This window comes from Capra hircus, chromosome 14 (assembly GCF_001704415.2).
Source record: "Capra hircus breed San Clemente chromosome 14, ASM170441v1, whole genome shotgun sequence".
Lineage (NCBI taxonomy): Eukaryota > Metazoa > Chordata > Mammalia > Artiodactyla > Bovidae > Capra > Capra hircus.
In genome coordinates this window covers 14,863,513-14,887,172 of record NC_030821.1, presented here as the reverse complement: position 1 = coordinate 14,887,172, position 23,660 = coordinate 14,863,513, and the positions used below count along the sequence as shown (strand labels likewise).

Here is a 23,660-nt window from a genome sequence, read left to right as displayed (position 1 = left end):
GAAAAAGGGCCACTTCCAATCGTATTTGTTAAGGCAAAGGTGATGGAACACACAAGATAGGAAGCAGTACAAGCCACCATCACACTCATCCAGTGTCATTTTCCTTTTGGGGTCTGATTGTTGTGTGGTGTTTTGTTTTTAGTTAAGAAAGGAAGAGATGGCAGCGGAGAAATCTGATCTGCTTGGGACAGCATGGCAATGCTCTTTTCCATCCCAGCTGAACAGGATTCAGTAACAGGCAAGGGCGAGTGGAGGAGTGATTCATCACCTAACTCTTGATTTTGAGCTTTGCATATCTACAGATCTGGTTTCTTTCCTCCTCCCCAGGTCTTGGGGAGCTGCCAATATGTGCAAAAGGGATGATGGTAACGGACTGAAGCTGCCACAGGGCAAAGCTCTGGAAGCGAAGATATAACCAGTTGCCAGGAGGGTACAGCTTGTGCCTCTGCCTTTTAGTCTGACAGGTAACAGGGAATCTCATTTAGGAGCCACAAGAAGGTACTAAATAAAGAGAAGTAGGAGGGGCGAAAGCAAGAGCCTCGCAGAAATACAATCAAAGATGTATTTCAAAACCTACCTTCCAAAGGAAAAGGGCCCAGGACTGCAAAAGCCTCTTCACTATTGTTAATGCTGGTGTTCATACATTTGTTGGCAATTTTCCTTCTTTCATTCTCTTGACCCGATCTTCTCAACTGGAACATATCACTTGATCTCTTTTCCACTTTTACCAAAGTGATTTTACAAAAACTCTTATCAATACATTACTTCCTCTATTTCCAGTTTAGTTACATCAACACTGTCAGTTCTTAAGCTGGCAAACAGATGATCAAAGAAATTTTCTCAAAATGTCCTAGGATACAATCTTGACCAAGTTACTCAAATGTAAAACGAGTCTAAAGTCCCCTGCAACCCAAGGGTTCAGCTGAGATTTAATATAAAGTACTCAATGCTTAAAAGCTGTTGAATATACGTTAGCTCATTTCCTTTCCCCACTTTGAATTAACAGATTCCTAGAACTTATAGCAGAAAAACCCACAACAGTAATAAGCAGTATTTGGACATACATTCATGAACTTAAGTTTTTTCTTAGAGGAATAAATCCATACACCCGTGGTGGATTCATATCAATGTATGGCAAAACCAATACAGTATTGTAAAGTAAAATAAAGTAAAAAAAAAAAAATCAGTATACTTTCACAATGCCTATTGGGCTATTTATGAGCCTCAGAGTCCCTTGTAACAATTATTCCAAAGGAGCAGTATTTTAAATTCACTGTGGTGTTATGGATACAGCTGGTGCTAAGCAACATAAGGCATGTAAGCAATGAAGATCTATTTCACAGCTTCTTTCCTTAGCAAGAGAACAGATGAGATTTTGTCAGCCTCACCTCCCTGGAGATTAAAAACCAAACCCCAGAGGAAGACCAGGTAGCTGACATATAGACTCTTCCCCTGCGGAGGGAAGAAAACACCAGTCCGTGGAAAGCTTACTTCTTCGCCAGGTGAGTTCCCATTTTCTGTAAGAGTGTTCCTGATATAGAGCACTTTGCTGAAAGTCCTATCAAAATGAGCAAGGCAACCCTATTAGGTGGCATTTCAGAAGCACATTGTGCATGCTAACTCTTAAAAATATCCATTGGGGTTGGGGGAGGAATCCCACAGAGATTAAATCAATGTATGTCTAAGTTAATTGACTTAATCCAGGGAGGCTGCGGATAGCTGATAGAGATTTACCCATGGAGACATGAGAGAAAAGAAATGTGATCAGGAGCTAAAAGACACGTTGTCCCTGTTCTACCATGGCTGAGTTACCTTCAGCCCCAAGGTCACTACTGCTCATCTCTAAAAGGAAGGGGTGACCCTCAGCCCCAAGGTCACTACTGCCCATCTCTAAAAGGAAGGGGTGTCCTTCAGCCCCAAGGTCACTACTGCTCATCTCTAAAATGAAGGGGTGGAGTAGACGTTCTTTCAGGGCTCATCCAGCTGTACCATTTTGAAATCTAGGTCCTAAAAGGGAAATGGAGTAGAAATAGGAAGAAGCTGCTTATAAAGAATTGCAAGTGCCAAACCACCAAAAACTGAAAAGACCACTAAAACACATACAGAAATGAGGAGGAGGAGGAGGAAGGTGAGCATGGTGTTACCGGCTCCATCTGTGGAGGCCTCACTAGAAGCCCAGCTCAGGTCCATGCACTTCACAGTATTAACTCTCCTAAAGACTTCCCTGGTGGCTTAGATGGTAAAGCATCTGCCTACAATGCGGGAGACCCAGGTTCAATCCCTGGGTTGGGAAGATCCTCTGGAGAAGGAAATGGCAACCCACTCCAGTACTCTTGCCTGGAAAATCTCATGGACGGAGGAGCGTTGTAGGCTACAGTCCATGGGGTCGCAAAGAGTCGGACACGACTGAGCAACTTCACTAATACACTCCGACTCTATTTCTGTCATACCTCCCATCATGTTAGACAATATCAGAATGAATCTAGATATTCTGAGAAAGTTGACTGGGAATGCATTTATAGGATTCACAGTCATAATCTCCACCTGGTATGAGAGAGGCTCCCAGGGCTAGTGGCGTCATAATACAAAGGGCGGGGCCAGAGGTCACATGGTGCTGAGAACGGCTCCTGCAACACCTGGCGTTGAAAGTAAGGAGCGAGTGGTAGAGGTTCAGAAGCTGGTCACTCAAAATTCCTTCCAGTTATCAGGTGTGCAAAACTGCAACTGAAGGATTCCATTCCTATGGGCACCTACTTAACATGGAAAGAACTTGTCAAGAACAGATTCTGGAATTCAGGGTATGCTATTATGAAGACACCTCCTAATTTTATGTTTTAATTTTCTTTTTTGAGCAAGTCATGCAAAATGCAATTTGTCAGAAACCCTATGTTCATAGGGCACAAGCCTATGGTTGTACTGCAAACAGTGAGTGCGCTGATATATGAAGTCACATGTTTTATTTGAGTCAACAGAGCAAATCACATGTTAGCATATATAACATATCTGTTCTAACCATTCTGGCAATAAATACCAGAAAAAAAGACATACAAAAGCCATGTTTTACTGGGAGAAAGAGATGTGCTCTAAGTATTCATGATGAATAGTCTCTTAGATTATTTAATAATACAAATAATGAAGGATAAATCACTTTAGAAAAACACTGACATTTCTTGATCTGACACAAAATAGTGACAAATATAAAGATAACAGAAAGTCATAATATGTATCCAAAGACTGCTGTCGATTCATTGTCACTGTACTCAAGAGCATCTGTAATGTCCTTAAGCTCATATGTGAAAATAACTTGATAGCAACTTTCTGAAATCTGACAGCCTTAAAAATGCATATGATATTGCAATCAAAAATCTGTCAAGCTGAAATAAACCTCCCCAAACTGTCACTAATAAAATCTAAATTTCAACCATGGTAAAGGAAAATCTGAATTTTCTTTTTTATTCTCTCTATAGAAAATATAAAGACCAATCAGACTATGCAAGAAAAAAAAGAGGAAAAATATAGACACTTGACAGATACTTATTTAAAAAAATAGAATTTTTAAAAAATTTTTGTAATGTTTATAGTATTTGGCAGATTTCTTAAATTTGTAACTTTTGACAATTTGCTATTCTAACTAAGTAAATATTGATTTTATATCTAAATTTTTTTGCGATTTTGTGTTCTTTTCCTTAAAGAGACCCTCAAATTACATAAGTGCCTAGCCCTACAAAACTTGGGTCCTTCCTGGCCTGGAATATAAAAGACACCTGATGAATGTTTATTGAATGAATCAAGTTGGTAAATGTCAAAAATCATTTTCTCCTAGATGTCAAATATTTAATTTTTAGAGGAGCAACCAGTGTGGAAACAGACGTTCATTGAGCTAATAAACTAATACCCGCTGACTCACTGGCCAAAGTTGGTCACCCCTTCGCAAGCACTGATGACGTGGGGAAGATGCAGTGGTTGGATAACTTCCAGTGTTCTGCAGCCCACCACAGACACTAGGTAAACTCCTCCCAAACAGGCATCCGTGCAGGCCTCTGCAAACCCACACTGAGACTCATTTCTTCTGGAAAGAACTCTTTAGACACACTCCTGAACATCAGCACCACACAGCAAAAAAGTGAAAAGAAAAAGGTTAAAAAAGAAAACAAAACTCTGGAGAAGCAATCTCTGGATCTGCTGCTGCTGCTGCTGCTGCTAAGTCACTTTAGTCGTGTCCGAGTCTGTGCAACCCCATAGACGGCAGCCCACCAGACTCCCCTGTCCCTGGGATTCTCCAGGCAAGAACACTGGAGTGGGTTGCCATTTCCTTCTCCAATGCATGAAAGTGAAAAGTGAAAGTGAAGTTGCTCAGTCATGTCCGACTCTTTGCGACCCTGTGGACTTGCAGCCCACCAGGCTCCTCTGTCCATGGGATTTTCCAGGCAAGAGTACTGGAGTGGGGTACCATTGCTTTCTCCAGACTCTGGATCTGAGATTTTTGCTTATTTTAATAATTAACAGCAATTATGGATGGGGTGAGGATCTTCATTCACATATGGTACACACTGGTAATGATAAACTCTAAAAATATTTCCAGAGTCATTACTCCAGAGTGCATGCTGTTAATGACAAAGTTCAGAGGAAATGGATGGTATTGATTACACCCTGCTAATTAGCTGACTACCTAGGATAGTTTGGGTTCCTTTGGATTAAAAGAAAAAAAAAGGGAATTCCTGTTAATGTTTCCAATATTCGAGCTTATCATAAAATATTAGCTTTGACACTTAAGGGCTATGAAATTGTTGATGCTTTATCAACAAGAATGACAGTAATAAATTTTAATACATTCCTTTTAAAAAATCCATGAAGTGATAATCAGAAACAATCAACAGAGTGAAAGCTCTTCTTTACAAAAAAGTGTCAGTTAAAAAATGTATATAATAGGAATCACTGAATTAGGAATAGATTTGTAACTGACAATGTAATATCTGATGCAGGCAATGATCATCAACACATGCTAAATTTTCATTGGATGAAAATTTAATGAAAAATATAAAATTCACAAAGTCTCAAAGCATCTCCCCATAATTACAATGTATTTATTTATCCTACAAAGGAGAACCTCTCTAATGAAGAAATCCAGAGACACTGCCTTAGACAAGTGATCAAACTTAGCTTCACTATTAAGGAAAACTGTTATTACTCATTTCCTTATATAATGCAATAGGGGGTATATCACATATCCATTTAGAATTCTTGCCCAAAATATTTAATTTGAATTTAATAATGGGGAAATAACTAACTCCAAACTGATGGACACTTTGCAAAATAACTGCCCTTATCCTCAAATATGTCAAAGTGATAAAAAGACTAGGGAACAATTCCAGGTTTAAGGAGACGAAAGATACATGACCCCTAAATGTAATGCCATATCCTTGATTGGGTTCTAGAACTTTTTAGAAAGCAGGGACATTAATTATTGAGAGTTGGGGATAATTGGAGATCTGAATATCAATGGAATTTACATTATATAATATTTATACAACTACGTTAAATTTCCTAAGTATGACAACAATACTGCCTTATATTACAGAAGTTCCTTGTTCTTATGAAGTACATGCTCATATATTTATGATTTAAATGCTCTTTGGCTGTACCTACCTCATTTTAAATTGATTAAAAGGTGAAAGAGAACAAATGTGGTAAACATTAAATCATGAATATAGGTGAAGGGTGTATGAGTGGACACAGAAACCAACTGAAAAACTTGATAAGTTAAAATCCACCAACATTTAAAACTTCTCATCAAAAGGCACTGTTTAACATAAAAACAAAACTAGGTGAGACACCAACTGAGAGAAAATATTTGCAAAACATATATCTAATAGTGGACTTTCATCTAGAATATATAGAGAATTCCTATTATGGAATAATTTAAAAACAACCCAATTATAAAATAGAGAAAAGACTTAAGCAGACTGTTCACAAAGGAAAATTTGGAAATGGCCAACCAACATGTGAATGTGTGTTCAACATCATTAGTCATCAGGAAAATGGCTAAAATTAAACAGACTGAAAACATCATTTTTCAGTGAGAAAGTGGAGCAAGCTGAACTCTTACACATGGCAGGTGGCAATACGAAAGATACCATCTCTTCAGGAAAAAGTTCAGCAATTTCTTACAAAGAGTATATGAGTCATCTAATAGTCTTTCAATTTTACCACAGACTGATATTTTACCAAAAAACAAAGTTGGGGAAAAACATCTGTGATGCTTTAGAATGTGGCTTCAGAAAATAGACATGAGTCAGTATATATCCATTTATAGTTGGTTCTCCATTCTTTTTATCTTAGATAATTTTTTAATAGTAACTGTGAAAAAGTGAAAGTGTTAATCACGTAGTCATGTCTGACTCTTTTGCAAACCTATGGACTATAGCCCACCAGGCTCCTCCGTCCATGGGATTCTCCAGGCAAGAATACTGGAGTGGGTTGCCATTCCCTTCTCAGGGGATCTTCCCAACTCAGGGATCAATCTCGGGTCTCCCACATTGCAGGCAGATTCTTTATCATCTGAGCCACCAGAGAAGTCCAAAAGACATACTCCCAGGAGCTGGTTCCACTGGGGATGGATCCCAGGACTTTCTGTGTAAAAAAGCAAATGTGCTAACCACAACTTGAATCAATAAACAGTTCTTGAGTAACTGTCATGTGTACTGAGAGTATAATGATATACAAGAAAGATGCAGTCCTGTCCTCGTGGAATGTATATTCTCATGGAGAAACACATACTGAACAAGTAGAAAGACAGAGATGGAGAGCAGTTAGTTACCAAGATCGGGGGTCTGATCCCTGGTACTGATATGAGTCGCTTCATCTGTGGTCTGGCCACTGATCGGTCTGAGTCACTGTATCTTTGGCAGTATAACGGTGTGGAGCACTGAAAGTGAGGTCAAAGGGGGTAAAAAGAGAACAGAGTTTTAAGCCAAAGAGTGAGGGAGACTACAAGAGTAGGCTCCTGAAATCAAGAGACACACAGAACCAAGGTCTTTGGTGCCCACACCGAGGAGAGTTCTGGAGTTGCTGCTTTTTAAAGTGTTTCAGTTCATGTCGCCCCACCTGCTTAGTGCTGTCATTATCCAAGGAAGACAGTGATGATGATAACAACCATGACAAAGATAAGATGTCAGTCACAAAATTCACTGATTGCTTCTCACGTGCCAGGGTCTCTACACTGAATGCTTGATCCCATACAGTTCTCTCAACAACGCTATGACATAGAGTATTCTCACCATGCTACAGATGAGCAAAGAGGTTCTCACATTAAACCATGTATGTAAATTCACACAACCTCTAAGTGGCTAAACCTGCCTTTGAATCTAGGTCTGTCTGACTCCAAATCCCACGCTCTATATTGTTACTTTGTTCGTCTCCAAACCTCGAGGTGGGCTTCTCTGGTGGCACGAGTGGCAAAGAACCCATCTATGGAACCCATCAATGCAGGAGACATTAGAGATGTGGGTTCCGTCCCTGGGTCGGGAAGATCCCCTGGAGGAGGGGATGGCAACCCACTCCAGTATTCTTGCCTGGGAAATCCCATGGACAGAGGAGCCTGGAGGGACATATAGTTCATCAGGTTGCAAAAAGTCGGACATGACTGAAGTGACTTAACACACACACACAGTCCTCCTGGTAGTACCTTCTGATCGGTACTTTCTCCAGGGGGCTAGAGATGCCAAAGGGTCCTTTGGACTCAAGAGGACTTTTGGAACGGTCTTCAGCTTTGATGTGAGAAAGGGAACAGAAGCGCAGGCAATAATAAAAAGCAGACTTGAGGCTACTGGGGATTATTTCGGTTCATATGCTACACTAGATATTTTTCAAAGGGCACTGTATAAGCAAACAACATTGTCATAATCCTGAAACCTGAATTCAAAATGCATTAATTTCTTTTTACCACTAGGGATTCAGAGAAACATGCCATAGTGATATGGTTCTTAAGCTTATGCTTTCTGTAATCAGAAAGCTGGAAAATAGAAGATGAACATTTATAAATATTTTAAAATTATGAATGCAAAATATCAGCCAAGAATAAATCTTTATATCAAGGTTACAAGCAGATGAAAAATGACAGTCTGTACTGGGAATGCAAACAGACCATTAATTATAGCAGCCTCACAAAGCACCCAAGTAACAGCAGTTTGCAATTCTTTACCAAAATTTACATAACTGTATAGTCTCCTTTCAGATTCTAGAGATTCTATGTTTGATAAGTAGCAACTCAGGTTAGTTACCTCATCTCTATTATTATTCCACTTTTGTGAATATGAAATGGTGACATCTTGAATTTACATGTTAGCAAACCTAATAGGCTCCCTCTAACACTTTTTATTCATTCATTCCAGCAATACTGTGTGCCAGGCATTGTGACCAGCCCCAGAGACACTGAGATGAATAAGACACGGAGTATGTCCCCAAGAGAACTTCCAATCCAGAAAGAGAAGCAGATTAGTAAACACAGAACCCTAACAGAGTTGGAACAAACTAAACAGATGGAGATCAAAATGGCAATACAATGTTAGGCATCTCCCAATCAGATAGCAGCAATCACAACAGCAATATTGAGTAAGTTAAGTTCTCCTTTCTCTCTTCTCTCCCTCTTTCCTACCTGTCTTCCTTCCTTCCTTCTCTTCTCTTTCTTCTTCCTTCCCTCCCTCTCTCCATGTTTCCCTCCCTTCCTTTTTTATTCAGTGAGTATATCCATTCATTACTTAGCAAAATTATATAATAATAGTATATTACATGTATGCAAAACTTACTTTGTGTCAGGCAATTATAGAATTTCATTTAAACCTCACAAAATGCTCAGAAGAAGGTACAATTTTCCCCATTATACAGATGAAACTGAGGTTCAGAGAGTCACCCAGGATGCCAAGGTCACACCCTGTCAAGAGACTGAATAAAGACCCAGACCCACTGTGACTCCAGAACTGGGGCTGGAGTCCTCTAGAGAGCACATCGTCTGAGTCTACCCACTACCGGATAATATGCCTGCCTGTCACACTACCCGAAGCAGTAATAAGAACTCAGTGATGAAAGGACATTTTGGAATTTCTAACAAAGGCTTTCTAAACAAAAGATCTGCCTTTCAAAAATCAGAGAGAGAGACATGAGAAAAAAAGGATGATGAGAAGAAAAAATGCAGTGTTCAGTGTGGGTTTCCCCCTCGGGAGCACTGTGGCCTCCACCTGCATAAACTATGAGGACTGGCATTCTGCTTGATTACCATGCATCTCTTAGGGGCCTCAGAGAGAACGAGCAAACACAAAAGCAGGAAGAAAAAGCGCCTACTAATCGAGGTTGGTCCAGTTGCACCATGTGAGTCATGGTGACACTCTCTTTATTTTGTAATCACCAGTGGCACATATGCCCCCTAGGCTGCAGAAATACTTCAAAACAACTTAAATCAAGCTTGATAGCTAATTATGCTAAGGTCATGCCAAAGAAGCAAACCACCAGGACATCAAAAATCCAAGACAGTCTAAGTATAAAGTAGCAGCATTAATTTTTCTCCCATTAAAAAACAAAGGGAGGAAGACAAGCTTTTTTTACTCTCTTGAGAATACACGGGCTTTTAATAATCATCCGAAATAGACCTCTTAAGACATTTCACCTCTGCTATGAATGTTTGAAACTGGTCCTCTGATTACAAAAATGTTCATGTTAAATCTCATCAAGATGCTTTCTTAAGATGAAGAATGTTTTATAAATTGTAATGGTTTTAATCAGAACCCTCTTTGAAGCTATTAAATGCTACAATGTAGCCCGACCATTGCTTCAATTATGCCACTTATCGACTCTGTATTAATTAAGTATCATTATAGGCACTGATTTATATGTTTCCTCACAGCTCTCTTGCCAGATGGTCCAACATTCTCCCTCTCTGACACTCCATAAACATCACCTGGATTCACTCATATTTCTCTCCAGTTGAATGTTTAATCAGCTCTTAGTCATCTTCAAATTGGATTGCTTCTGTTCCTCCTCTTCACTATACTCTATCAATACAGTACACAAATGCCAAGTGATATAAAACATAAACCAGTGGTAGTTACAAAGCCAAGTTCTATCATCAGCTCATTCCCACCTCAATGAATTCTTCCCCAGTATGATGACGCACTTCTCACAATAAAGAGAAAGCAGAGCCTTTCTGCTTCTTTAGCTGATTAAAACTTATAGTCTGTGTTCAATTATCTGGGGCAATGGAGAAAATAACTAGGAAAAAAATGTATATTTGGCAATGGGAGTACAATAGACAATTTGGCCTCAGTAGAGTTTCTTTCTCAATTATATTTTGCTTGGTGTAATATAAAAATTATTTTGCATTCTTGAGCTCACACATTGAGAGAGCAGGAGGCAGAAGTCCCAAGGTGTACTGCACTGCAAGGAAGCCAGCCTAGAATTTTAAACTGCCTTGGGTGATCCAAAAAGTAGATAATAGAGAAATGGAAATGCTTAACTGTTTTTCTTACAAAATATAAAAACCAGATTAATGAGACAATCTCACAGCCGCCTCAAGTTCAAAAGATCTAGAAACCCAATTGACTCTGTTGCCTCTCTATGGGCTCCCCTTCCTGACCCCCCGAGTCTCTCATTATTCTTCAGTCCCCAAGCTGGGCAAAGGGAAATGGAAACTGAGGCAGACCAGGGAAGGCACAGGCCATCAACCAAAAGGACTTGGTGCTAACCCACGAGGCTGCAGTTTACCTTACAGAAATACAAGACGTCACCTGCACAAACACCTATTTTTACATAAAGCTCGTGACTTTAAAATATTGGGCTGGACTGAATGCAGATTCAACCCTTGGTTTTCAATCCTTGACTTAATGTTGACTTTGACTCCTTGTCTTTCCTCCCTTCAAATGCAACCTGTCCTTAAGTTTTGTTATTTTTTTCATTACCCTTCTGTATGATCAGGCCACTCAAGATGGCTGTTCTCTTGCACTCTGTACATCCCCTGCTCAACCAGTCCCGGCTTCACCAACATGCACCCTCATGACTATCTAATTCTCTTAATCATAAAGCTTAATCAGAGTTGGGCTTGCCTACATTTGCCTCCTGCCCCACTGATGGTCTGCCTGATAACCAGTGAGCCAACCTGACGTCCCTTCCCCCTCCCCTCCTCTACCCCAAGAAGCAAAAACTGCTGCCATACCCTGCCTGCTATCTCCCATACGCAGTGGGTGCCACTCCAGGACTCTGCTTCCGAGCTGTAAAATCTTCTATCCAATAAACTGCTGATGGCTGCTGCTCTCTCGGGGCTCTTGCTTCAGTGTCACGGCTGGGCAGTTGCACAACCTGCCAGGCACAGCCGAGCACCCTTCTGCTGCCTCTTCCTCTCCACTCCCACCATCCATGTCCTCATTACTTCACATCTGCATTAGGAGATCAGTGTCCTTACGGTCGCAAAGCACATCATCTATGGTCACCAAACTGATCTAAAACAGTAGTTCCCAAACTTTAACATAGCTCAGAATCACCTGGAGGGCTGTTTAAATCACATACCGCACCCCCAAGCATTTTTTAATTTAATGGATCTCAAGTGGAGCCTAACAATTTGCATATCAATAGTTCCTAGGTGAGGCTGATGAGGAGGAGAAGGGGAGGACAGAGGATGAGATGGATGAGATGGTTGGATCGCATCACCGTCACAACAGACATGAGTTTGAGTAAACTCTGGGAGCTGGTGATGGACAGAGAGGCCTGCCGTGCTGCAGTCCATGGGGTCGCAAAGAGTCGGACACAACTGAGCAACTGAACTGAGGTTGATGAGGTTCCAGGGACCACTCTTAGAGAAACAATGCTCTAAAACATCACCTCCAACTCTAACATAATCAGTGATTTCCCATTTCTTCCACATTAAACTTAAAATTCCTTAATCTGGTACTTTGGATTCTTCCTAAAGCTGGTCTCTTCCCCTCACCTCAAAATAACATTTCTCTGATCTCGCATGAAGCCCTGTTCCAGTCCAGCTGGTCTACTTAAATATCACCCAGCGATCAGGCACTCCCACTTTCCTGACTTGATCATGTACAGAAAGTCTTTCCAGCTCCGATCACTTGCTAAGGCTCAGCCTTTTCACTGAGTACCCTAACCTCACATTCTCCATGGAGCCAGACCCCATCAGACCTCTTGTTCAAGCTCAGCCTTTTCACTGAGTACCCAAACTCTACCTTCTCCGTGGAGCCAGCCCCCATCAGACCTCTTGTTCAAGCTCAGCCTTTTCACTGAGTACCCCATCCCCACCTTCTCCATGGAGCCAGCCCCCATCAGACCACTTGTTCAAACTCAGCCTTTTCACTGAGTACCCCAACCCTACCTTCTCCATGGAGCCAGCCCCCATCAGACCTCTTGCTCAAGCTCAGCCTTTTCACTGAGTACCCCAACCCCACCTTCTCCATGGAGCCACCCCCCATCAGACCACTTGCTCAAGCTCAGCCTTTTCACTGAGTACCCCAAGCCCACCTTCTCCACAGAGCCAGCCCCCATCAGACCTGTTGTTCAAGCTTAGCCTTTTCACTGAGTACCCCAAGCCCACCTTCTCCACGGAGCCAGTCCCCATGAGACCGCTGCTGCCTCGCCTAGACTTCTAGAGCGTTAACTCTCCAAGTTGCTGGTTGAATCCAAAGTGCATTGACTTCAGAGCCAGAGCCTCTCTGAGTATGACTCTTGGTTCTTTCATTAGCTGTGCAATTTGACTAGTTACATAGCCCTTCTGAACCTGTTTCTCCCTCCATAAAAGAACAATAATAATACCTATTTCCATAGGTTGTATAAAGAATTAATCAAAACAAAAATTTTAAGCCTTCTAAGAAGTATAAACAAAGTATGTTTAATAAATGTCAATTTCTTATCTTGGTCCCTTCTCCCAATCACACATTTAGCATGAAATATAAAATATATTACATTAATCATACATATTGTAAGCTTACTTTCCTCTCTTTTAGCCAGATAGAAATTTCCAAGGAACCAAAAACATGTCTAATTCATCTGAGCAACCATAGTGCCTGACAAATTCTGAGTAACTGGTAAGCTTTCAATAAACATTTAGTAAAAAATATGATTAATTTGAGAAATAACGTAAGGCAAGTGGTTCCATAGAGCAGCTCTTCTCTGCAGAGATTAAGTCTCTTACAATTACTTTTATCGTAAATGTCTTCCTATGACAAGACAAACTGTACTTTACACACAGGAAAACTAAAACAGATCTAATGAGAATCCCTATTAGATAGTCCCCACTTGATACTTAATACTGAACAAGAGAAAAGTCACTATAAAAGCATCAATGAAGGACAAATCTTCTCTTTGAAGTCAATTTGAACACAAAAACACTAATAATGGGAACACAGAGAAATAATGACAAAAAGCCCACAGATAATGCTGCAGCAAGTAATGGGCTGCCTTTTGAGGACCTCTTTCATGTAACCACGTGACCGTTGTACTTCCAAAACAGCTGACACATATTGCTAACTCTACTGACAGATGTTAAGTCACGATGTCGGTAAAACACATTTCCTGTCCTTTAGGAGATTCTCTAATTTTTAAATCAAGCAGAAACAAATTAAAGCTTCTATTCTGTTCTCCAGAGTTACTGACTTCTACACTATTCCTAAACAGAATCCAGTATAACCCACTGGCATAGGGCCAAGGGTGACAGAAAAAAGATATAACCTGGCATATTGGCATCTGGATATTTTCCTCCAAATACAGAGCAAAGTGCCCTAAAAGTTGAAGTTATTTTAAATTCACTATACAGAGGATACACAGTTTGATCAGAGAGCCCTAGGGACTGGGTCACCTGATTTGTTGTAAGAGCAATCTGCCATAACTGATCACATAAACTCAGACAAGTTGATTCCTCCAATAGTCATTTCCTGAGTGGCCACTATATATCAAATATTATACAAGATGATGGGGATACCAAGGTAAAGTGTTTAATCCATGTTATCCTGGAACTTACAGTCTAGTGTAGAGTCAGACAGTTGGAGAAGACTGTACAGTTGTTTACCAAACTCGTTTTCCTTTCATGGTGAGCATGAAAACAGACCAAATTTCCCGGCCTCCACATAACTCCACACTGTGGACATAGAATGTGAGCAATGAGGTATGTCATACCCAGGCCTGACCACAGAAAGCCTCGCCTTTGATTATTGACTTTCTCTCTCCATCTCCTTATTTGCCAGTTGGATGCTAGGGACCCTGCCAAGGACTCTGATTTCTTAGAGGTGATGGAGCCACAAGATGGGAGCAAAAGGCCACCTGCTGAACACTCTCTTGGAACTATTATGTGAACAAGAAAGAAATTCCTATTGTGTTAAGTGGCTAATTTGTTTGTTACAACAACACTTGAAGTGAAAGTGAAAGTTGTGTCCGACTCTTTGCCATCCCATGGACTGTACAGTCCATGGAATTCTCCAGGCCAGAATACTGGAGTGGGTGCCATTTCCCTTTTCCAGGGGATTTTTCTGATCCAGGGATCAAACCCAGGTCTCCTGCATTGCAGGTGGATTCTTTACCAGCTGAGCCACAAGGGAAGCCCAAGAATACTGGAGTGGGTAGCCTATCCCTTCTCCAGGGGGTCTTTCCAACCCAGGAAAGAACTGGGGTCTCCTGGATTGCAGGCAGATTCTTTACCATCTGAACTATCAGGGAAGCCTTACAACACTTGCTCTACCATACCAAAGCATGAACTCAAACTACCTCCAAGGCAATACGATACAGAGTATGCATAGCATGACATGGGATACCCAAAAGAGACAGCTCACCTGAGCTGAAGCTGGATATTGGGAAGGGCTCCTCCTCAGAAGTGCTTAAAATGAATCTTGAAGGACAGTGTGAGACAGTGAGAAAGGGAATAGAAGGTTGCAGAGGAGAAAGCATTTGCAAAGTCATGAAACTTTGAGGAAATGGGCTGCAATTGGGGAAGTCTTAGTGATTCCTGACAATACGTATTTGCTAAAATGACAGACAAAGAGCAGAACCTAGGAGATGTAGTAGCTACTAGAAATGATGGATAGGGGAAGAGGAAAAAATAATCGAGAACCATCTAACTTTAGAAGGCAGAAGAGATGGCATTGAGATAGAAAATGCAGGAGAAAAATGTGAAAGAATGAGTTCAATTTTGAAAAAGAAAGAAATTGAGATAGCTATGGAACACCCAAAAGATGAATCAGTAGATAGTTGAACATGTGGACCTAGAGTTCAGGCAGTGGTATGGACAGGAGAGGTGAGTTTGGAAAGGGCCATTGCACAGGTGCTGGCTGAAGCCAGAAGCAGGGTGGGATGGCTCAGGTAGAATACTCATAGCGAGAAGCCAGAGAAACAGGAAAGGAAAAAGGAAAGCGGGAAAGAGGGAAGGAGCAAGAAGAAGAATATAAGAAAGAAGTTACAGATGCTAAAGACTGAAAAAAAGCAGCAGTCCCACTGCTGGGCACACACACTGAGGAAACCAGAAATGAAAGAGACACATGTACCCCAATGTTCATCGCAGCACTGTTTATAACAGCCAGGACATGGAAGCAACCTAGATGTCCATCAGCAGATGAATGGATAAGAAAGCTGTGGTACATATACACAATGGGGTATTACTCAGCCATTAAAAAGAATACATTTGAATCATTTCTAATGAGGTGGATGAAATTGGAGCCTATTATACAGAGTGAAGAAAGCCAGAAAGAAAAACACCAATACAGTGTACTAACGCATATATATGGAATTTAGAAAGATGGTAACGATAACCCAGTATGCGAGACAGCAAAAGAGACACAGATGTATGGAACAGTCTTTTGGACTCTGTAGGAGAGGGAGAGGGTGGGATGATTTGGGAGAATGGCATTGAAACATGTATAATATCATATACAAAACGAATCGCCAGTCCAGGTTTGATGCATGATACAGGATGCTTGGGGCTGGTGCACTGGGACCACCCAGAGGGATGGTACAGGGAGGGAGGAGGGATGGGGGTTCAGGATGGGGAACATGTGTATACCTGTGGCAGATTCATGTTGATGTATGGCAAAACCCATACAATATTGTAAAGTAATTAACCTTCAATTAAAATAAATAAATTAATATTTTAAAAAAGCAGTCAATAGTAAGAAACATTTCAGAGTGGTGAAATAAGAGGACAGCCTGAAAAATGTCCACTGTATTCAATTAGGCAGCTATTTGTGACCTTAGCAAGTTCCATTTCAGTATCAGGAAGAGCTAAGTTAAGATGGTCTGGAGAGCAAATGAGGGATAAAGAATTACAGACTGGAATACAGAATACTCTATATAAAAAAAACTGGTTTCTAAAAAACAATTAGCTCAAAGTGGGGACAGAGAGAGAGAGTTTGCTTCTCTTTGATTTTTACTTTTCAAGAAGCAACACTTAAACATGTTAACATGTTGAATTCTCTGAACTTTTATTTCTCTGTAAAATGGGGATAATAAGGCATCTTCTTGGTCCATTGGATCGTTATCAGAACAAATAAGATGAAAGACAACATATGTGAAAGAGTCTAAAGTTCTACATAAACAGCAATGTTATTTTGCATTTATAAATGTTGAAAATATAGAGTTATAAAAATTAAGAGGCCATTGAAATATGGCTGGCCATAAAATTAATGAAAAATTATAATCAGTCTAGACCTAGAAATATTAAGCAAAATGCCTTTTGAATACACACTACATGTTGGCAACCCCAAATCTTAGAGACTAATGACACAGGCTAATTTTGCTGGACAGATTTCTTCTGGTGCATCTAGGTTACAGCCTGAGTTTCCAGATGTCTTCGTTGTAACAGGGGGGAAAAAAAAAAAAGGCCAGTGAACCCGGGCAAATTGCTGTGCATTAAATCATCTGGAAATTTTTTAGTCTTATGAGTAGTAGTTTTTAAATAAATGTTTCTGGCATTTACCCAGTTTCACAAAGCAACAGACTAGCCCCATAATTTAGGTCTCACGACCAGTGAAACCATGGTGAATGGCCACAAGCTGCTGAGTATGTTATCTAAGGAGTGACTGAAGTATTCTGGGAAGTGAGCTGGCCATCTCAGGACTTCCTGCCTGGGAAGACTAACCATCCGAAACAATATGGCCCAATCAGTATTTCACTAGTCACCAAACTTTTAAGGACTCTACAAAGAGCATTATTTTAAGCACTATGACATCACTGTAACTAGGTTTTCTCTCTTAAAACCTGTAACAAGTGGTTTTAGCATGCCCCAACTTCCTCCCCTGGGAAGATATCTTATCCCTGTAAAAGAAAAATCTCCCTTTCCTTTTCTGCGCACTTTTGAACAACTCTGACTGGGCTCTGATGTCTCCTCAGTTATTTTCAAGGACATAGGGTGCTAATTGAGGTTAAGCAGCTGTGACTCCAGTGCCAAAGAACAATTGTGCAGAATACAGAAGCCTTCCTTTACAAAAGATACTAAGGATCTAGTCTTGAGACCCAAATAAACTCTGTTTGCAATTACTTTTGCATGTTTCTTTTATCTTAAACAGACCGAGCTACAAGACTAAAATGGTGTTTCTTTTATCCATGTTTCTCAAATATTTTATTCTTGATATATGACACTACCTTATGCAGCTATTAAATTGGCCCAATGTCTCCAGGTCAGTTTTTAGAACTTTTACCCACTGCAATGCTAAATTTCCTCCTAGGGCTGAGGGTCAATAAAGTGCTTTGCAAATACCTCAATCAGAAATACAAAGAAAAAGACAAAGCTTCCATTGCCCTCAAAATAGACCTTTAGAGAAAACTGAGTATCTTTCATAAGTTTACCTCAATCTTAAAATAATTTTGTAAAAGTATTGTTGTTAATTATCACCAATTAATAGAGTAGAATCCTGAGGCCCTAGGAGATTTAAGAACACTCCAAGGTGGTATGAGATTAATAGGTATAAACTACTATGTATAAAATAAAGAAGGAACAAAAACATATTGTATAGCACAGGGAATTATAGGCATTATCTTGTAATAACTTACGGAGTGTGATCTGCAAAAACAGTGACTCATTTTGCTGTACGTCTGAAACTAATACAATACTGTAAGTCAACTATACTTCAATTAAAAAAAGAACATTCCCAAGGCCTCTTAGTTCTTTAGAAGCAGAACCAGGTCTATATCCAAGGTCCTCTGCTGCCTCAACGCTTTCCACTACACCATAGATGGCCCCCATCATGTTACCCACTTTATTTGTAGTTCACTTCTCTAGCAACAATGGATGGAGAAGGCAATGGCACCCCATTCCAGTACTCTTGCCTGGAAAAATCCCATGGACAGAGGAGCCTGGTAGGCTGCAGTCCATGGGGTCACTAGGAGTCGGACATGACTGAGCAACTTCACTTTCACTTTTCACTTTCATGCATTGGAGAAGGAAATGGCAAACCACTCCAGTGTTCTTGCCTGGAGAATCCCAGGGACGGGGGAACCTGGTGGGCTGCCGTCTCTGGGGTAGCACAGAGTCAGACATGACTGAAGTGACTTAGCAGCAGCAGCAGCAGCAGCAGCAACAATGGAAAAAAGCCTGGCTTCCTCTGAAGTCATTAGGAATCTTTGATGAAATGCAGATGTGAATTCAGTTCTCCCTCCAATGAAAATACATAAAACATACTGGTTATATAAGGAATGTTATGGGATCATCGTGGATGTAGAAAACTTTTTAAAGGAATGCACCAATGATGCTTGGAATCCTGAAAAAGCCAAAGAAGATACTACAAACAAATAACCAAATGTGTAATGGGGGAAAATTCCGTGAACAATCAGTATTTTCACTGGACTAGTTTGTTTTTATTTTGTAAGGGCTTCTCTTTGATGGAAAACCCTGGTTTTTAAAAGCATTTCAAATGAACTTGATGACCAACCTGTAGATGGAGAAGGAAGCCACGGATCGAATGAGGGATGCCAAAGCCCCCACTTTGGCAGCTTCTACCGCCCCCTCCATGCGGTACTGCACTGCTGCGGAATAGTTGGTATAAGGTTGATTGTAAACGACGATCTTCCCTTCTGCGTCTGGCCCCCTTCTCTGCAGTTCATCGAAAGAGGTCACCACCAGAACTTCCGCAGTAATGCCTACAAATAAAAGTCATGCAAGATTAACGCCTGGTTTCCGATCAGCCAGGTTGAACTGGCACACAAAAGGTCACACATGCTCTATCCACTACATCTGGCAAACCGGTTTGTAAAGATCAAAGTTTCAGAGCCATTTGCTATGGGAGAAAGACTGTGGGGGTTAGCCAGTTTCCCAAGAAAGAGAAAAGGTGTTCAAAACATTTAATATACGACTCATTAGGTTTTTCAACTTGCTTGACCAGCTGCTATTAAATCACAAATTGCTTGCAAAGATGTCTTTTTTTTGTCTCTTTCCCACCCTAACAGGTCATGAGTTTCACAAAATGACACTAATTATTTATTTTAAAAACACATTTTAGAAAGCTTCCCTTGGGATTAATGAAACACATATTTATCTTTTCATAAAACTATTTTGATATGTGGCTAAACAACATTCATTGACGTCATACGAAGGATGGCAGTTTATAAAAAAAATATTCTTAGGAACCAATGATTTTCATACTTCCAATTTTTAACAAATAGTTAATGTAACTTCTCCCAAGAGCCACAAAAAGTCAGCTTGTTTTCTTTCCTTCTTTGTACTGAATCTTTTTAAAGAATGTGAAAACTGCCCATGTCTCAATTTATAGGACTTGTTCATTACCAAACATATCACTATTCTTCACCTAAAAATTCTGAAGATGCTATGTAACGATTCTATAGTCCTCTTGTCTCATTTAGAAAGATGTGACATCTTTTTTCACACCACGAGTCTTGCCCAGATCTTCCTGATTAGGACAGGTTTCACAGCTTCTGAGAAGTCATTCAAAAACTGCCAGACCACTGAGGATTCAATTTGATGGAGTAGTTACAGTGACAAGAAAAAAAATATTTAGCAACAAAGGCCAGATGCAGTAGCTAAATATAACTATCTAAAGTAAAGAGGCAGGCGCCTACTGTTTTATAGCTTTAGCCAGGCAGTCATGAAATATGGCAGTAAAAACCCAAGTATCCACATGGATTTGGCATATTTCTTTAATCTTGCAAACTAGAGAATCAAGTTCTTCTGGAAGCTTAACATGTCATTAAAATAGTAACTGTTACTTGGAAAATCCTTTTTAAATACACTGCAGGTATGAGAGAATTCTTGCTTTCAACACGGCCCCACCACAATGGACCCTTTGAGCTGGCTGCTCTCTGCTTCTGGCTCCACCATCCAGCCTGAATCTGTACCATCACTTTAAAGTGACTGACTACAGATCTATAAGTATGTCTCCACCAACATTCAGAACTCAGAACTTAATTCATAATCTAAGGAAAGCAATGTACAATTATGAAGAGTAAGGAAGCCACTAGCTTTTTCACATGATAATTATGTGTAAGGACACAAATAAAGGCTTGGCTAGACGGAGTTTGAGATTCATAACTTTTTGAAACCTGGAATTACCTTGAAATTTGACTGGCGTTATTGTTGGCATGTCACAGGAATTTTGTTGATGCTTTTCAGCTGTTTCTAATGAATAACAGATTCAATGGTCCACCCAAGGGGTGTCCCAGCAATGGGGTAATTTTGGTATCTGGATTGGAGCCACTAGAAATGAAGCCAAGTTTCTATAAATTTTCATTGGCCACTGCAAAATTAAAATCATACAAGGGGAGTACTTCACTAGGGTCTATGGTTCAAGTTCTTTTAACAAATGTGAGTGACAGAGTCCTAATGAGCCAAAACCTAACCTAGACATCAGTTGCCAGTGCAGAACATTAGAAGCAGCTATAGGTCAAAACCTGTCACCAAGACCTTGCAAGAAGTCTTCAAATTAACCCGCTTTCCTGCAAGCTTAGGGTCATCTCCAATTCGTCTGTCTCCTTCATCCTTTAGGTCCCATCAGTCCTCAGATGCTGAGATTCTTACTCCTTAAGTATTACCTAAAAGCAGGGCCTCTGCTCCACCACATTACGCCTCTCACATCACTCTGGTGCCCTTCTGTTTGGACCATGAGTTCCTCCTCCTCCACCTCGCCACTGCTAGTGTCCCAGCCTCCAGCCCAGCTCCCTCAACTTTAACTTCCAGAGAGCCGCCAGGGTGAAGGACTCGGACTGCGGAAAAGTCAGAGCAGCCTGTGCCACCATCTCCCTGGCCCCTGCCCCCTGCCCCCTCTGCCCATTACCTATCACTCCAAAGGAACCGTCAAAGCCTGTCTGTCTGTATAGACATGGGCTCCCTTTTATTTTAAAGCAGGTCAATACTAAAGTTAAAAGTTCCCACTCTCACCACAGCAGTTCATTTCTCAGTGTCTTTGTTCACACTATGGTAGATATGTCTTGTTGACCCCATGCTCCCAACTTTGTCACGTGACTAACACCTATTTATCCCTCAGATGCTGTTTAAGAATCACTCCCTCAAACTGTACACAATATTCTGCAACAACCTGTATCAGGAAAGAATCTAAGAAAGAGTAGATATGTGAATATGTATGACTGATTCACTTTACTGTACACATGAGAGGGAGCCCGTGTCTATACAGACAGACAGGCTTTGAAACTAGCGCAACCTTGTAAACCAGCTATTCAGTTCAGTTCAGCTCAGTTGCTCAGTCGTGTCCGACTCTACAACCCCATGGACTGCAGCACGCCAGGCCTCTGTCCGTCACCAACTGCCGGAGATTACTCAAACTCATGTCCATTGAGTCGGTGACGCCACCCAGCCATCTCATCCTCTGTCAACTATACTCCAATAAAAATAAAATTTAGATAAGACATAGAAAAAAAAAAGAATCATCACTTTAGGGAGCATTCTCGAGGCCTCTGGCTTCTTTGTGTCACCCCCTCCCCCTACCTTCGGGAAGGCTGGCTGGTGAGAGAGCCACTCAACTCTTGACTTTCAGTCTCCTGGGCATACCCAGGCACTAGACAATGTTGTTGTTTAGTCGCTCAGTCATGCCTGACTCTTCACAACCCCATGGAATGCAGCCCTCCAGGCTCCTCTGTCCATGGGATTTCCCTGGCAAGAATACTGGAGTGGGTTGCCATTTCCTTCTCCAGGGGATCTTCTCAGCTCAGGGATCAAACCCAGGGCTCCTTCATTATCAGGCAGATTTTTTTTTACCACTGAGCCACCAGGAATGCCTAAGAGACAATGAAACTTTGCTTATTTATGATTGACAATACCACCTAAACCAGGAACTCTTCAGGGTCTGGGGCTGTGTTTACCTTGGTTTGTATCTCCTGGGCCTAACATAGTGCTCAGCGTGTGTGTAGGCAGCCAGTCAATAAGCTTCCCTCAAATGGCACTGCTCCAAATAAGGGGCCATTGACTGGATCTGAAGCATTTCCATAGAAGCGCAATTTTATCTTTAAAGTTTGAGAGCACTTCTCCCACAATAACTCAGCAGTCTGACTCTCTGACCACCCAGAGCACAGCTGCACAACAATAACCAAGTGAAAAAGGCCTTGAGGCAGTCAGAACAGAAATATAAACCCCAAGTATAAAAACTCAGGCACTTGAACATAAGGAAGCTCTTCTGCTCTTAAAGCTCAGTTACCCTTATTTATATAAAATTCTAAATCTAGTGCTTAAACCTATGAACTATGGGAAACAATGTATCAAAAAGAAGAGATAGGTTTGGAAGCTGATAGCAGTACCACAGGGGGAAAAAAGGCAACCTCAGAGACAGGAACATGAAACATAACAAATATGCACTTACTGACATTTTTGCAGTATCAGAAATGTTCTGTGTCTGGGCTAACGGCGGCCATTAGACACGTGGCTACGGCACGTTATTTATGCGTTTACTTGGCTGCACCAGGTCTTGGTTGTGGCAGGAGTTTTGGTCTACATTTTGGCAGGCAGGCTCTTAAATGCAGCAGAGAAACTCTTAGCTGGGGCATGTGAGATCTAGTTCCCCGACCAGGGATCAAACCCAGGCCCTCTGCATTGGGATTGCAGAGTCTTAGCCACTGGACTACCAGCGGGGTCCCCTGAACACTTTAAATGTGACTAATGGGACTCAGAAACTGAATTTTTAATGCCATTTCTTTTAATCAACTTATACTCAAATTTAGATAGCCACATGTAAATAGTGGCTACTGCGTAGAATGGCACCAGAGCAGGAACAGACGCGGCCATCACGGCAGGGCCTCCTAGAGCAGCCTGTATTCAGTACCCACTGTTTGGGAAGTCAGGGTGTGTACAAAAATACTTACATAAGATTTTTGCTCAAAATGAATAAAAAAAACCAGGCCATCTGGAAAACCTCACTCTTCCGTATTAGTTGCGTTTTGACACGTTACACAAAGGAAATCCTTCTGCTCTCCTACAAATCAGCAGGCTGCTATTCTTTTCTCTCCTCTCTGCTCCCTTCTTTTCATGCCCTCGTTCTTAAAACTAGTATATGAAAACCTCAAACATAAAACCATTATCAGGTGTCCTGAACTCCTTATTAATAATTGTAACCCACTCCCAACCCCCATCTCTCTTTCCTAGCTTAATTTTTCAATAGCAGTTGTCAGCTTCCAGCTGCTTCTACTACAGTAATGTAAGCTCCATGGGGTGGGAGTGGGGGGGTTAGGGTAGAAAT

General features: G+C 41.0%; 1 protein-coding gene across 2 annotated transcripts in view; it reads right to left on the bottom strand.

The window, feature by feature from the left end:
* CPQ (carboxypeptidase Q) overlaps positions 1-23,660 on the bottom strand; it is a 567,536-nt gene that overhangs the window by 348,950 nt on the left and 194,926 nt on the right. For both annotated transcript variants that reach the window (XM_018058258.1, XM_018058257.1), the window contains exon 3: positions 18,897-19,104. In XM_018058258.1, coding sequence (XP_017913747.1) covers positions 18,897-19,104 — 208 coding nt within the window. The remainder of the gene's footprint in view (positions 1-18,896; positions 19,105-23,660) is intronic.